Source organism: Muntiacus reevesi, chromosome 2, assembly GCF_963930625.1.
Source record: "Muntiacus reevesi chromosome 2, mMunRee1.1, whole genome shotgun sequence".
Taxonomy (NCBI): domain Eukaryota; kingdom Metazoa; phylum Chordata; class Mammalia; order Artiodactyla; family Cervidae; genus Muntiacus; species Muntiacus reevesi.
Window position 1 is genome coordinate 159,807,666 of NC_089250.1, and position 16,900 is coordinate 159,824,565.

The 16,900-nt window shown below is 36.6% G+C and overlaps 1 protein-coding gene across 1 annotated transcript in view; it reads right to left on the bottom strand.

Annotated features, from left to right (window-relative positions):
- Positions 1-3,555: 3,555 nt before the first annotated feature.
- The window catches only part of RAB11FIP2 (RAB11 family interacting protein 2), a 44,111-nt gene continuing 30,766 nt past the window's right edge, over positions 3,556-16,900 (bottom strand). Inside the window, exons 4-6 of the mRNA XM_065923410.1 lie at positions 13,959-14,004; positions 7,682-7,919; positions 3,556-4,246 (exon numbers count right to left, since the gene is read on the bottom strand). Coding sequence (XP_065779482.1) covers positions 7,692-7,919; positions 13,959-14,004 — 274 coding nt within the window. The 3' untranslated portion in view covers positions 3,556-4,246; positions 7,682-7,691. The remainder of the gene's footprint in view (positions 4,247-7,681; positions 7,920-13,958; positions 14,005-16,900) is intronic.

Genomic DNA, 16,900 nt, shown 5'->3' on the forward strand with positions numbered 1-16,900 from the left:
CTCAGTTTTGATTGTGAAAATAATGTCAGCTTTTCATGAACGATCTGACAAAATGCTTATAACCAGCAGTTACAAAGTGCCTGTTAAATAAAACCTCTCACCTTCAGCCCACAAGCTGGCTTCACCCGTATCAAGGTTCACTGCCCAATTTCACATATAAATTCAAAAACTTTATTCTACTGCATTCCATATGTGGCTGCATCGTTTCCTTTCTACACTAATATCTCGTACGTCACTTTTCCAGACCTCTGTGAGGCTGAGAAGGATGCCCTCCTGAATCAAGGTTGGCCACCACATCAAAACAAAGGCAGGCAGGCATTCTGGCAGTTTCACATTAAGGCCTGTGGGCATTTTTGCCGTCCCTATCACAACAGTGAATCTTACTGCACAACAAACATTTAGAAGCATCAGCAGTATCAACTATGTATCTATTCTGCATAATGTATTGTGCATATCTTATAAGCACTCTATCTATATGAAGTTTCATCAGACAAGTTTCTTTAAAATGCAAAATATTCATATCCTCAAAAAACTAGGGGAAAAAAAAAAAAGAAAATCAACCAAAACATGTTCATAAATAAATTCAGGACTGGCAAGGGAAGTTGCTTAAAGTTTAAAAAGAAAAAAAAAAGATTCTCTAAACTACATTAAACTAAGAGAAAAGGGAGTGGGTCTCTATCTCAGTGGTACTTAGATTTAAATATGCATTTGAACCACCTGCAGTTCTTGTTAATAGCGCTTTCTGGGTCCTGTCCCCGGAGTTTCTAATGAAGTGGGTCTGGGGTTGGGCCTGAGACTCTGCATTCTTCCAAGTTCCCAGGTGCCACTGCCATAGCCACTCTGGGGACACCACTCTGAGAACCAGTGATCTCACCAACCAGCTTTCCAGATCTGGCTGGCCAACTCCCCTAAAAGTACAGTAGAATTTTAAACAGCTGATGTACAAAATCAAAGAGACTCTGGAATCAAGGACCACTGTACTTCAACAGAAAAATGTACTTTACTTCCCTAAAACACATCACCCACCACCACACTGGCTTTAGATGACTGGAAGCTGTCACACACACGTGATATGACCTTAACACAGGACAGTACTATGTGCTAAACTGACCGCTGGGATGCTGAGTTTTTACCAAAAGGCAAGACCACCATAAATGACATTGAAAAGTCAGTTACCACAAAGGGGTGTGTGTCAGCTCCTAGGTAGCGTTCTGGAAGGCTCTGATCACCAGAGCAGCAGCCCACGGACTGTCAGTCAGATGACCTGCACCGCCAGGCCTGGAGGCAGGTGCACTTGGGTAGAAAGGCTTTTTCTTTATCGCCGTAAGAACACCTCACATGAGCTCTACCTCTTAACAGATTTTCCGTGCACAACACAGTCTTGTTAACTGCAGGCACCACGCGGCACACATCTCCAGAACGGACTCACCTCGCGTAACTGAGACTTCTTTAGTCATCGAGTTACTCCCTACACTCTCCCGCCTCCCGCCCGAGCCTTGAGCTGTGGTTCCACATCACACGGGCCCTGCATGCCCCTTGGCCAAGCCAGGTTTACACCAGATCATCTGCGCGTGAACTAAAAAGTACACTCTGCACTTGTGATATGACAATGATAGTGGTACATCAGAAATAGGGACGCACTGGACTTCCCCGGAGAGCCAGTGGTTAAGACTCTGTGCTTCTAATGCAGGGGCCACCAGTTCAATTCCAGGTAGGGGAACTAAGATTTCACTCGTGCTGGTGCAGTTAAAAATACTTTTGCTTTTAATTAAAAAAAAAAAAAAAAAAAAAAAAGAGATTCACTTAGGGAGAGACGTGTACTAGTGGCCTACAGTTTTGTTTTTTTTTTAAAGAACCAGTTACTAACATTTGGACATCATATTTCACATAAAAATCTGTGCTGTCAGTCACTGAGACAATCAGGTTTAGCAACCCTGGCCTAATGTTCATTTCTATCTGGCCACCATGAGCTGGGGCTGAGAAGTTCAGCTTTCCCACAACGTCACTGTCCTCAGTAACCCCTCTTCTCCTGCCCCTGGCCTGCCTTCTCCTCCACTGCACCTATCCGGCTCTATAAACATTTCAGTTTACAACCCCTGCCCCAAGGTTGTGGTATAAATGAAAAGTTTGCTGGGAACTGTAAATCTCATGCACTTTCCTGTCATTCACTAGAGCACAAGAGAATGTGACATTGTAATAATGACCATCTTTGCTGTCCTCCAGTTTTTTAAATCATTTTCAAACTTTGGTTCTAATATTATTAAAAGTGGACCATATCTCACACTTGACAACACACCTCTTAATACCTCTGAGAGAGAAATTTGATTTCATGCTTCCTACCATACATTCCGGTTTTTGAGTATGTCTAACAAATGATGAAACCCTTGAAATTTCAAGAATCACATTTTAGGAGTATAAGAACAGAATCAAGCACTTCTAGTTCATGTAATTATAGGTATGTAAAAATGTGGCTTGTAAACATTTATACAATCATAAAAATGTGAAAATATGACATTTGTGTTATCATGTAAAATCATTTAGGGGGAAATGTAGAATGCTGGGCATCCTACAAGCTTATTACTTGAAAAGCTGAACAAAAAACATTTCTGAGAGGCACTGCAATAGAGCAAACTTACATGGAAAATATTGCCACTTTAACAGAATAACAACTCTCTACTCCCAAATTACCCCAAATAACTTTGTCTCAGTAGACTAAGGAAAATAAATGTGAGTGCTAGGGACAGGCAGAAAGGGGAACGACCTAGAGAAATACTAGAGGAGGTGATGAGATACATTAAATGGACCTCTAAAACTGAGGACAATTAGGGGTGAGGAAGGTATTCTGTCTGCAGAGAACTCCCTTGTTTCAAGTGTATATTCCTTACCTTCACAACTACGACGTGTGGATCACATCTCATCTAGAATACAACCACTTAACATCCTGCCACACCCACCATCATCCCACGCCCTTTGATTCCTGCTGCCCTCGGACAGCATCTGGGATGGACAGGTATTGTATGCCTGCACTGCAGGCTGAGAGGGCTGGAAGTGGGCAGGAGTCGGTGGTTTTCGCCAAGAACCAGACCATAAACAGTGGTGAGAAATGCTATGGGACTGCCAACTCTAGTCTACTGTGAGTTCTGGAAGTAGATATTCTGTTAATCGTCTTCGACTTCCCCTGAAAGCTTGTACAGTCCTGACCTTAGAAGGCTGTTGTGAAGAATAAATGAGATAATGCACTCAGTACAGGTCTCAGGTTCTATACAAACATTCAAGATGTAATTTTCCACCAAATCGTTAAGTTCTGTCCCTGTGGGGGATGATGTATTTATAAAGGGCTGCTCAACAGTGTCCACAGTGAGGTATAAGCCACTCTCTCAATGAATTTTCAAAACTATTTTCATAGTGAAATGAGTCTGCAGGTATTATAGAATCCTTGCTGCGACACATCAAATGATAAGGCATCCAAGTACTGCATTTTTAGAAAAGGAGGGCTCATGGACAAACACATATTCATGCTGTGCTATCTACAATAAGAAATTATGACAACCAGACTAAGATTAAACACTTTAATCAACTATAATAAACCAATAATCATATATTATGTAAAAATTCTGACTCATGCATCAGATTACATAAATTACACAACTGTCACATTATGTAATGCTTACATACTTTTGAGTTTGTACCTGCAAAAATGTATACAAGTTACTAGAGCATTTTCCTTAGTAATTGTAATACTCCTCAGTTATAAATAATGCTTGTATTTTTCAAATACCTGCTAAATATATACATTTCTAGATCTGCAGCATTTTTTTTGTACCTCAAAATACAAACCACCTAGAAGACTTAAGATTATAAGCCCAATGTATCGTTTGTTACAGACTTCAGTTCCATTGTAAGAGTGGATTTTTTGACATGGAAAATAAATGAAATAAAATGTCAACTCTAGTTTAATGCTTGAAGAGCTTCTACACTTCTTATTAAATACATCAGAACACTCTTCATATGCAGATTAATTAGTTAAGGTGCTACCTATTGCATATTAAATACTTCCAATGAGTGCATCTGGATTATTAAAGTTATAAATCTGTTAAAATGGGGGCTTTCGGTGTGGGCTGACAGACCCTTCCATCTACAATCATGAGCCAGCAGCACTGCAATCCTTTTCCTTTTACTTCAAAGAGATCGAGGAAATGAGCATGCTTCGTATTTCACTTACACACACGAATGACACCAACCGAATCTATAAGACATATGAGCACACAGACATCAGAAAGTTTCACCTTGTTTTGCAAATCCAGGGTAGGCTGCTTTTTCTAAAAAGCTACAGAGGAAAATAAAAGCTCTAGTGTAACAATTAATAGGTATATTAAAGGCAGAAATTTTTTTCATTTTTTTTTTAAGATCTTTTTGCTGAAGAATAAGCACTCTTACGAGGGTGGAGGAGTTGGTGAAGGATGAGAAGAAAGCAAGTCTGTCACTAACGAGCTGAGTTTTACTTTAGGTTTCCATTCATGAAACCCCTTTAAATACAGGGCAACATTCACAGCTGGAAAATTACAACAAAATCTTCATTTGCTGTTAAAAGCAACAGACATAGTTATGTATAATCTACGGATAATACTACATTCATGAGAGGATGGCAGAACTAGGCTCAATGCAGAAAATAGCAGCAAAAAGCCATACTTAAAAAGAGTTGTAAACGGGTGACACACTATTTTATATACAATTATAAGATTTACTTCCTGGTATTCAATAAATGAACTTGAAGCCTAAGTGGTAGGAGTGTATGTTCAATACTTTGAAGCTGAATTTTAGAACTTGGAGGGGAGCTGGTTGTATAATTACACTATTTAAAAAATATTAGCAGAGACATTTTTAATTACATAACAGAACTGTGTTAGCTTAAGACAGGTTTAAGACTATCACAAATGCAGCAATTTTACAAAAATCCTCTTTTTTGTGGAAATATTTTTGAGCATTCCTTTTTTAAGCATAAAAGCAGAAGTAATCTGTCTATAAGTCTATTGTGCTGTGCATTAATGAGTACATATGTTTTATTTCCACACCTAAGTTACTAACAAAACATACCATTATACTACTTAAAAGTTACAGTTTGGAAAAATAAACCAATGTGATCTTCTGACCTTTTTTCTACAATGCTAGAAATTAATACTACTCCACTTTCACTTCCACTCACAAATAGGAAACACTGATATGTTTACGTAGGAACTCATTTTTACTTTTCATTTTTAGTTCATTATATTGACGAATTGATTATGAAAATACAGAATAAGTCTGACTCTAGGTCATGAATGAAAGAAAGTTCATAAATATCAGAAAGGAACATTTCAGGCAGTGATAAATGCAGATTCAATTTTCAATACAGTTCTTGTCTCAGAATAAAAGATAAAAATATTGATGCAGTTATAGCCAAATCATTCACCAAGGATAAGTCTAATCCTTAACAGTTTTCACAAAAGCCAAGATTCTCTCCTTAAAAATGAATTTCCTCATTAAAAAAATAGTAGTACCTGAATCTTACTTTTTCATGAGCTTTGTTTACACAAAACATTTCCCCAGTACAACACTGGTATCATGGGTCATTCTATAGAAAGTAAATTTGGCCAAAGCATATTAAAATATTTGCAGATAATGTCATAATACTGAAAACACATGAATTCTAATACTTTTAAAAGTGCAAGAAGAGCCTCAATTATACTAACAAGAGAAAAACTAAGAATTGTGCAACATTTAACAAATGTTAACTAAAAATGGCACCAGGTTAAAAAATAAGAACTACTAAGACCTCAAATGAGAAAATAAAATTTTATACCAGACTGTGAGGTTTACTACAGAAATTTAGAAGTGAAGGAAAAAGTTGGTAAGAGCTGTTTTTCCTTCTCTATTTCCTCATATTAAAAATTATTTTTTGTATTAACATTTGGGATATTTTTTCAGAATTTCAAAATTTGTGCTCTCATAGGAAAACTAAAGCAACTCAGAAAAATACAAATAATAAGGAATTTTAGCTTATGAATATAAACTTGGCCAAGTATTATCTGATTCAAAATATTAAACTGAGCAAAACAATTACGTGTGCTTTGTTATTTAACTCTCAATGAAGTCTTAGTAGAGACAAATTTTAGACAAAAATGCATTTGGTAAAAAATTGGGGAATGTATGTCTCTGTATACAGGTGAACTTTTCATTGTAAATTTCCTTTAGAAGAAACAGATTTCAGTATTATACAGAATGTATTTCAGACTTTTAAAGTTAAAAAATGAGCAGAAGATGATTAGTAATATTTTTATATCACTGTTTTTCACTTTAAAGGTTAATTTTGTACAAATATATACAGAAAATTCATGAAAGTAGCCAACATTTTGGGAGAGCAGACTTTATAAAAAGTTGACATACAGTTTTGTGATACTGATTTATTTTTAAAGGGTTTTAAGTATGTAAAACAGTATAAATTGTCATCCTAGTAAAGATCTGTTCTAAGAACTCACCCCTCCTTTAGTAAATCTTATTGTGGTTCAGAACCCAAATGCAACCATCTGTTCCACTATTTATGTAACTTGAAACCAAGTCTAATTCATCATTCCTAGAATTTGCTCATTGCTCTGGGTTATCAGGCATCAGAATGATCACCTACTCCCCCCCAAATTATCTTCAGATATAACTTCCTAATATTTTCTTTGCTAGTATTTTAAAGACATTAAAAATCTCAACAAAACAAATCACATTTGCTTATCTTCTGCTTATGGCTCAAACAAAGCTCAGATATTAAGACAAAAAACTAATTAAAAAAACTCATGCTGTTGTGAAGTTAATGAAGTTTCCTAAAATACATCATTCTTTGAAAAGGGACTTTGAGTCATTACTCTGGAAAAAGAGAAAGGATCTGATGGTAGAATAATATATAGTAGCAGCTTATTTTGAAACCAAGGTTCATATTGTCAAGAGTGATTTGAAGCAGCTTCTCTATAACAAACCATTTAGAGTATTAATAGCAATGCTGATTTGTTTTGCATTGGTAGAGCACACATATATTTCCAGATTAAGAAACCCTAATTGGTATCCTATAATTTTAGAGGCAACCAGTTGCTTTTAAATGTTCTAAAAACACACGTATATATGAGGTATATGCACGTATTTTACATACAAAGATACATGAACATCTAGATATTCATGTACACATATGTGTATATAAAATATGAACCTTTTTTTAAAATTAGTGTTTATAATGATCAGTACTCCTGCAGCTAAATGTCTATAAATTGACTTTTGAGAAACCAACCACAGTATCCATTTTGCTTTACGAGAAACCTGTTCCTGAGGAATATGTCATGTACTTCTGAAGATACTTCTAGGCCTAAGGGAGATTAGTGAGCCAGCACCAGCACCTAAGTGAATCCTAAGGAACGGCTTATTCATGAGAATCTGGCCCTTTTTCACTTTAAAGGTTTAAATTATTGAGCTCACTTCAAAGGTCACTCTTGATAGTCCCTGCTAATATTTACAGGCGAAACGACTTTTCACAATGAAGGAGAGTATGTAATGAAACCTGACAGCGTGGTCTGTCTCTCAGTACCAAGCTTTTCTTCTGTTTTTCGTCCTTTCCTCCTTTCTCTTCCTACCCCGCCCCACCCACCCCCCATTATAAATGCAGTACCATTGGCTTGTTAACTGTTGGAGAACTTGCCAGCTTTTCTGGATGGTTCGTATGGCACTCTGAGAATACTGGGCGTTTCTTCCATCACCCTGACAAGGAGGTTGTCGATGTAGTCCTCCAGCTCCCGGATGTGCGAGTCCTTCCTCCTCAGGAGCTCTTTGTGTTTCACCAGCTCCTGCAGTGCCTCCTCGTAGGTCAGACTGCGATAGCCCGCAGCGGCATCAAAGGGGTTGCTCTCCTAGAACAGGATGAAGACGGTCACTTCAACAGAGGATCAGAGGAAGATGACGAACTATTCTGAACTTCAGCTTTTTCAAACCCTCCTCCCTATCCTGGGCGAGAACCCGTGTGACAGTTCAGAGTGGCTAGCCAGTTCTCAGGAAAGGACTAGGGCAGACGCATGCCTTGATTACAACTCTGAATCTTCTAAAACCACTTTTTACACTGTGGACAAATGTCCTAGTGTTAAGAAATTGACTATATAATTTAAGACTAGATTAACAGATAAAATGTTCTATTATAAATATAATTTAAGAAGATGAAACCAAAAGATCTGTAAGAATCAACTGTAGGAAATATAAGAAGCTATTGAAAACTAGATCTTTGGACATTAATTTAGTCCTCATGGAATTGCTTCCACTGAACTAGAGTTTAATGTTATGCTTTTGCCTTTTTATTGAAGATGGTTACAAGAAACAGCATTATCAACTCTGCTTCTGCAATTTGTTATGAAATGTTGCTGGCATTCAGAACTATTATATACTATTATATAATAATATTATTATGTAATAATAGTATATAATAATAAAAAATCCATGGGCAATCCTTGCAAGAAGTTCCATGGGAATAACTACCATTTTAACTTATAGACAAATAGACCTTTTCCTCCTCTGAGAAACTAGTCTATTTTTCTCCTTCTAGTACTAATACCTGTACAATTTATTTCCCTTTTTGCCCTGGTTGTCAGGAAACTCAAGAGTTCCACTACTATCATGCTAACAATATTAGTATATCTGCAGTCTCCCACTTCACTTATTTTGTTTAATCTTATTCTATTGGTGAAAATTCTTTTAACACAAAGGTTAAACATAAGCCAAAAAGGCACTGATTAATGTTTATTATAAAGCATCCTATATTAATAGAAAATATTTCTCAGGAATTTCATCAAAAAGGCACTGTATCATCATCTATTTAAAGTGTGTAATACTGAGATTTTTCATTATGCAAAATGTAAAGTAGCAATCTTTTTGGCATTTTATATATAGTTCTATCACTACATTCAACAACTGGAATTGGTGTTCATCACTTTCTTTCCAAATATCTCCTTTTGGTTTTAAAGAAAATACACTAAAATCCTGAGCAAACTGACCTTGCTCTTAAGGACTAACAGTGTCTAATCTATTCAGTAGAGGACTGAGAACCAGGACTGATAAATATAGACAGGTCTTTTTCTTTTTCTTGTCATGGAAATTAAATCTGTACTCATTTTGAGGATCTATTTTAATTTGCTATGCATCCAGGAGTTTTCATCAGTAAAGTTAAAGTGTAACTTTTCACCCCCTCCTTCCCTAGACCCTGTGACTGTGCTGCTCCAAAGGCATAAGCAAGAGCACAGACGCCAATACGATGTTTGCGTCAGTCAAGCACACTCCCTTCTCCAGCTAGCATAAAGGCAAAAAAGTATTCTGGGCTGCAAACTTCTCCAAACCACAGAATCCCTAAGGTGTTTTAGAGAAGACATAGCTTGCACTAGACCTTCAAAGATCCTGGAAGGTACAAATGCGTACGGGAATCTCAAGCAGTGGGCTCTGCTTGTTCAAAGGAGGAAACAAAGCTCAAGGCCCAGTGGTCAATAAAGGTGATCAGCAGAGTACGGCTGGGAAAGAAGGTTCAGGGCAGGGCACAGAGGGAGACAGAGACTGAAATGGTGGGTTCCAAACAGGCCACCAAGGATGTCTAATGCTCTCAGACTTGGTGCTATGGGAAACAGAGCCTACTGAAGGTTTAGGAAGAGAGGAAAGATGAGTCAAGCTAAGTTCTAGCAAAATGGTATAGCAGTGGCTAAGACCATTTGGAGGGACCATGATGAGTTACAAAGTTATTTAATAGTATGTGGTGCATGCATCCTCAGTTGTGTCTGACTCTTTGTGACACCATGGATTATAGCCCGCCAGGCTCCTCTGTCCATGGAATATTCCAGGCAAGAATACTGGAGTGGGTTGCCATTTTCCTAGCCCAGGGGATCTTCCCAAGCCAAGGATTGAACTTGAGTCTCCTGCATTGGCAGGTGAGTAACACTGCGCCACCTGAGAAGCCCCCAGTTAACAGTACAGACAAAAGTTAGTAAGAGCCTCTACTGGATTAACAGAATAGAAAGGATGCTAAAAGGAAGTAAGTTTAAATTCTGTTAGACATATTAAAAATAAAGTATTTTACCATTAGAAACTGGTACAGATACAACTTTATGAGTTGTGCTATCTTTGTCCCCTAAACATTTCAAAATATCGTTTTACTACAACTAAAGGACAATTCTGGAGATAAGCTGGTTTACTTTTTAGTTTCTTTTCTTTCAGAGCAATTAACCTTTTGTTAGAGTAAACACACACACATATTTATAAGTTTATCTAATTGGTCATAAGTAGTCTAGAGATATAAAAGTTATAATTTTCTAAACACATTCTTATTGACATTTATTATACTAAGCATGTTTCTGGGGGGGAAAAAAAGGTAAATGTTTAAACCATTAAACCATAGAGGCAACTATATTTAAAACATTAACTGAAAATAAGCTACTCTCTTACTTTAACCAAAGTAATTCTGTACAAATTTGAGACAGAAACCCACATAGGTCTCACTTTTCCTTCTCTGATAAATGAGATGTTCTCCAAGTTCCCTTTCAACTCTTACATCTCCTGGTCTACAAAGTGATTTTTCTGAACTGCATTTAAAAAAAAAAATAATAATGTCCAACTAATGTGATTTCATTTTTCTAATACAACATTTACTGAAAAAATAGAAGTTCTTCTGAGAACTGCAGGGATTAACGAAATTAAACTAAATGAGATTCATTATCAATTGATTGTTTTACTTTTTTTCTTAATTTAACATAATAATACTGTCAGATTGAGCCTCTCTTAATCAAATTATACATTTAAGAACTGATTTCTCCAAATTAATTAAGTGATAATATACACTTAGAAAATCATTTATATTGTTACGTTTAACACTATACCGGCACTACCAGAGAATGTAGCTAAAATAAATTTTTAACATTTCTCTAAAATGGGGATTAAAAATATCAGAAAATTCTTTTATTTTGACATAAGTAGCTTAAATCAATGCCACGATACAAGTCAATCTAAAATTTAATCTCTCAAAATAAACAATTATTATCACACAATATTGTTCAATACTTTACAGTCATAATCTAGAATATACAAATCCATTAACTGGCTTATTTTTCTCTTCACAATAATCTAATAATTATGGGGAAATAGATTTCTTGGAAATACACTTCTGAGCTTTTCAATAAATTTTCCATTTGTCCTTTTATGTGAAAATTTTACCCCAAATTTCTGTATCAAGTTTCTATGCCAAAAAAAGAGAAAAATCTTAGAAACACATGTACTATATATAAACTATGTTCTGGAAAATAATATAAAATAACTAAAAACAGTTTTATGCTTAGCTCCAGATTTATCTCATATTTGAAAATCACGTAAACTTAATTTTAAGCATAAGAGTCTTAATTGACTAAATATATTCAATAAATACAACTATCTTTGTTTTTGATATAATTGCAAATAAAATAAAGATTAATACGTACAATAGGAAATAAAAAATATTTTCTAAAAAATTTTCTAAAATATTTCTAAAATATTATTTTGCTTAAGAACTCTCAGGCAAATATAAAAATGAATTATTTTTTCAAAAGATACTTTCAATACTATTTTTGGAAAAGCTAAAATTGAGAAATCTCCAAACTTACCAGACTCAAATAACTTAATACAGGACTCCTAAGTACTCAATATTTTTCCTCTAGCACTCCATATAGATGGCACATATGTTTTTAAGATGTCTTCTTATATTGAAATTTAATGTAATTTTTCTCTCTATTCCTCTTTCATAACCAATCCTTTTTATTCCTACCTGAACTCTGTTAAAAATTTCCATACACAGATATAAGAAAATAAGTATTGGGTGAGAAAAAAGAATTACTACATGAAGCTTTCTAACTGGAATTTTAAATAACAGTTGTGCAAACGACTTTGATCTATTTTTACCTTACTCATAGTCTAGCCTTTTAAACTAGGAAATGTATATTTTTTACAATATTTAAATTTCAACAAAAGCAAATTATCAAGACTCAAAATAACTGAAGATTTAAAGAAAGGTTGTCCTGGTAACCAAATATCGGTGGGGTACTAACTGACATCCAAGGCAACTGGAGGAGGGAGAGAGATGAGATGAAGGCTTGGCATTCTCTGATCATCTCATTATTGTTCTAATGAGGAACTTTGCTCTGGGAATATCATCTCAGCTACTTTCACATCTTTTGTCCTACTCCCTTCATCTCCCTTTCAGTTCTTAATTAGGCCTTAAAGAGCTCACACTGCCCTTTCAACTGGCTACTGCTCCTGTTTAAACACTCTGCTTTCACAGACAGGTGTTGGCACTAGCATATAAGACATACAAACTTAATTACAAAATACTACGTCCAGAAGGGGGAAAAAATATAACTTAGTGGATGGCTATTATTGGAGAACTTAATGTAAATTACTTCAAACATCTTACAATCTTCAACATAAAACTTGTTCAAATACTTTTTTTCAATAACGATCAGTAGGAGGATGAGCTTTCTCCTCTTAATTGTATCTTGCAGTAAATTAACAACACCTAGTAATCCTTTAACTGTCATTTAGAATAGTTAGTATTCCAGAGAAAAATAATCACACATCAAGGATTCTTTTATCACCTTTAAATCCCTTAACTAAAACAATTTTCACATTTTATTTCTTTAAAGAATTCTAAGGATGCTTTTGCAGCAATAAATCACAAGATTTGGAAAAGTACATTTACAAGCACACAGAAGTTGTAATTAAGGTTACTTAATAAACAATAGCTGCACATTAAATCGATTTTTTGATGTTGCATTTTGTTTGAGATTAAGTAACTGCCTGATAGAATTCATTTTACTATCTGATCAAAGGCTGACTTCATATATTCTGATGTTTCTTGCCAGACTGCCATAATATAAAGACTTGAGTATTTATGAAACATCAAAACGTACAAATCATTTACATAAAACAGCGAAAACACAGTACAAAGTCCTCTGCTTCTATAATGTTTTCTACCATTTTAAAGACAACTATGTTTAGAATGGTTTACACAACACCATGGTTTCTTCTAGGCCTATCACATCACAGAAAATTGTGATATGTTACTGCTTTGAAAAATTCTTATTATACATCTGGATCACACACATTAAGGACAGATGGTTCAAACAGCAACCACCAGCCTCTTGGAATAAAGGCTCTATTTCTGTTACTCAGTGAGAATGTAGTTTCCTACCAAGACATGTGTCCATATTTTATAAAGTAACTTATTTTCTAGGTTTAATATAGTATTTAGAATTGACTGAAGATGTTACTGAACCTCTGAAGAGAGATCGAAACTGAACTTAAAATAACAATGAAAAGAAGTTAAAATATCTGAATAATCCTTGCAAAATATGCGAGTTAATTTAGTAGGTTGCTACCAAGTCTGTTAATATATTTGGTTTCATTCTGACTTAGAAGGTAAATGTCCTACAGGTTCTTTCAAACACACTTTCCTGGTTAAATGGATCTCTTGCCAGGAAGCTTTCCCTATTGTTAAATATTAACAAGCGGTTTTATTTTTCCTTCAATCTTAGTCACAACAACAACAACAAAATGCTAGTTTTCTCCACATGCTCTTATTTCATAACAATTATAATGTTGACTTTGACATATAGCTTTCTTATTCATATTTAAAGAGCCTGCAAACAAAATCTGTATATTCTAAATGAACTTCAATTCTAACTAAAACTGTTTGGGTATACTTCCATAGATCATACCTAAGTCACACCCTATGGTATACTTTGTGTTTCTTTCTCTGCAGATTATCACACTAAACCATAATCTGTAGGTAACGGAGGGATTCACGGAGATGGAGGCCTTTTCAAGAATGTGCCGCAGACAGAAAGACAGCCTGTGGCTTGGTTTTTGGTAATTCTCAAACCCTTGATACAACTTACCGGAATCTTCCTGAGGTCCTCATGACTTGTCGGATTCACATGAAAACTGAGCAATAAAAGACAAGCATAAACGTTAAAAGCATATCACAGTCCATGTGGGAGGAAACATAAAAGCAGAACATTTCAACCAGCACTGCAACAACAATTTCTAAACTCCTACACCACCTGGGTGACTGACATTTAATCCAGGATGTAAAAGAAAAACAAGATTTATGCAACATTCTATACTTTTAAACTTTGAGGGAAAACCCTTCAGTTAATACTAGAATTGAAGAATTGTATCTTTAAATACATAGTTTCTAAACATGTTTAAATATAAGCAAATTTACCTAGTCAGCTACTTTATAAAATTAAAGTTTGTAGTATTATTATTCATTTAATACATACACCCACCTTAGGCCTTCTGAGATAAAACTAAGGAGACTTAAATAAATTTAGGGTGAGAAGCATGTAGAATGAAAGAGCTGAAGCCATCTTTTAAAACAATTATTCCTATAGGTGTTAGAAAAATTAACCTTTAAACATTTTCCTATCAAGGAAAATGAATTCAGAGCTGTGTGAACCATTTCTGTCATTAATGGATTTCTAAGTAGCTGGTCTTCAAAATTTAAATACCCAAATGGACCAAAACAAAATGGATCTCTTCCATGCAGAGGATGAAAACATCACAGCTGAATGTTATAATCATTTTCCTCTTTAACACATGTCCATTAGGAAAGGGACTGCAACCAAAAAGAAGCTAAACTTCAAAGCCATCTGCTGAGTAAATATTTCATCGTTGCTATTCAAGTTTATTTTTTACCCAGCACTTAACGACTATTAACCATCAGAACCTCTACAAAGCATTAATGTCCTAGGAACCTTTTTAATCCCCACACCCCCCCCCCCAAAAAAAAACTTCACTGTAAAAGATATATATATATATTTTTTTTCATTATCTGTGCAAGTAACTGGAATCCTTTGAAGAAATTCACTTTGAAAACTTTTGACTGCATGCATGAAAAGTCTGGACACTGAAAAATATCTATTTTCACAAGTACATGTCCCAAGCTGTAAATCCACAGGGCATGTGTATGACCACCTTGAGAGTTTCTCACATATCCAAGGTTTCATTTGTTATGACTAAGGGTTGTGGTAGTAGGTACCAGAACTGGCTGCTGACCTCTTCTGCCTAGAATTCCTGTGGATAAATCTGGCGTCTCAGTAGAGCCTGGTGACATGGTAGGAAGATTGAGACATGTTTTAAATACCAACGATGCACCATTTATAGGCAAGTTTGGCTGACACATTTTCTCATTCCCTGCACCTCACCGTCTTCATGGTGTTCTGTGTGGTCCCAGACTAGAGTCACTGTACCAGCAAAGCCTCCAAAGTCTGACAAGAGAGTGGCTTAGAAGAAAACAATAACAAATCCAAAATACATCATCATGTGGTACCCCTAGGCCTACAGTGCCTCAGGAGCAGCTGGTAACACGCGCGGTTCCCATCCTCCCTGGTTTTCGGTCCAAGGAGGTCAACACGAGGGCCCACGGGACTGATCTCTCCTTGACCGTTATCTCACAGTGTGCTGTTCTCTAATGGGTCAGGAAACACATTCTGCAGTGGCTCTCCATTCGGCTGTGATACTCTGACGGGCTCTCAGTCCGACAGCACACCACAGTGGGTACAGGCAGAGAGGTGATATAAACTCAAATCCTGCTTCTTCCCTCTACACACTTGCCTTTGAGTGTGTCTGGGTTCCCTCACCTATAAAACGGAAATCCTAACAGGAGGAATGCTAACAGTCCCATGGAGGACTCCTGGGAAGGTCAAATGAGATGATACCAGGTAAAATGCCCAGCATTGGTGGCTAGCAGATAACACATGTTCAGTAAATTATTTTATTGAATGAATATTTGCATATCACTTATACTGTGCCAGACACTGTGCTAATAAGCACTTTAACCAAAATTAACTCATTCATCTTCATAACCCTTAAGGTAGGTATGAGTTTCATTTTCAAAAGAAGGAAGTGAGCCACAGAGAGGTTAGGCAGCTTCTGGGAGGTGGTACAGGAGGTGAGCGGTGGAAGTGACACAGTGCTAGCCCTGTTTGCTGCTCATGGATCCACTTAGTGAGCACCGGCTGCCTGGCTGAAGCCCTGAACACACAGGGCATGAGGCATGAGCCACACACTGTTTTGAGTGAGCACCCAGGAGATGTGCCCTTGCAGAGGGAAGAGAGCACTCCTGAGTTAACTTCTTGGCCCACCCAGAGGAAGGGAGCATTCTAGTGCAGCAAATCAGCCAAGGAGAGTCTAAGTCCAGGAAAAAATAGGACATAACGCTACATGAAAGATAGGCTTGGCAGGCCAGAGAAAGAGGACAGCGAGGACCTAGGTCGTCTGCTACTACAGGACACCAGGAGGCTGGCAGAGGCAGTAGGGTGGGAGGGAGCCCTTGAAGGGGAGTCATGCAGGAGACGAGGTCCCTGGAGCTGATCCGCAGAGCAGCAGGCCACTTGTGACAAATTTAACCTTTCATACATGCTTCTAGATGTTTCACAGGGGCTTCCCTGGTGGCTCAGATGGTAAACAGTCTGCCTACGATGCAGGAGACCAGGGTTCAATCCCTGGGTCGGGAAGATCCCCTGGAGGAGGGAATGGCAACCCACTCCAGTGTTCTTGCCTGGAGAATCCCACGGAGAGAGGAGCCTGGCGGACTACATCGATCCCATCACATCCTTAAAGAATAAACAGTATTACAGCTGTATAAATCTCATTACATGTCTCAGGAATGCATGATTAAACTAAGAAACAGAAATGTTCCTATTATACTTATTGTAATAAGAATTTTAAAGGAACAAGACACTTAGGACAAAAATTTTACCAAAATCACAAAGCTAATAGTATGGACAATCCAACGGCTTTAGCCTATGGGATGAAAGTGAAACTCAGAGACACC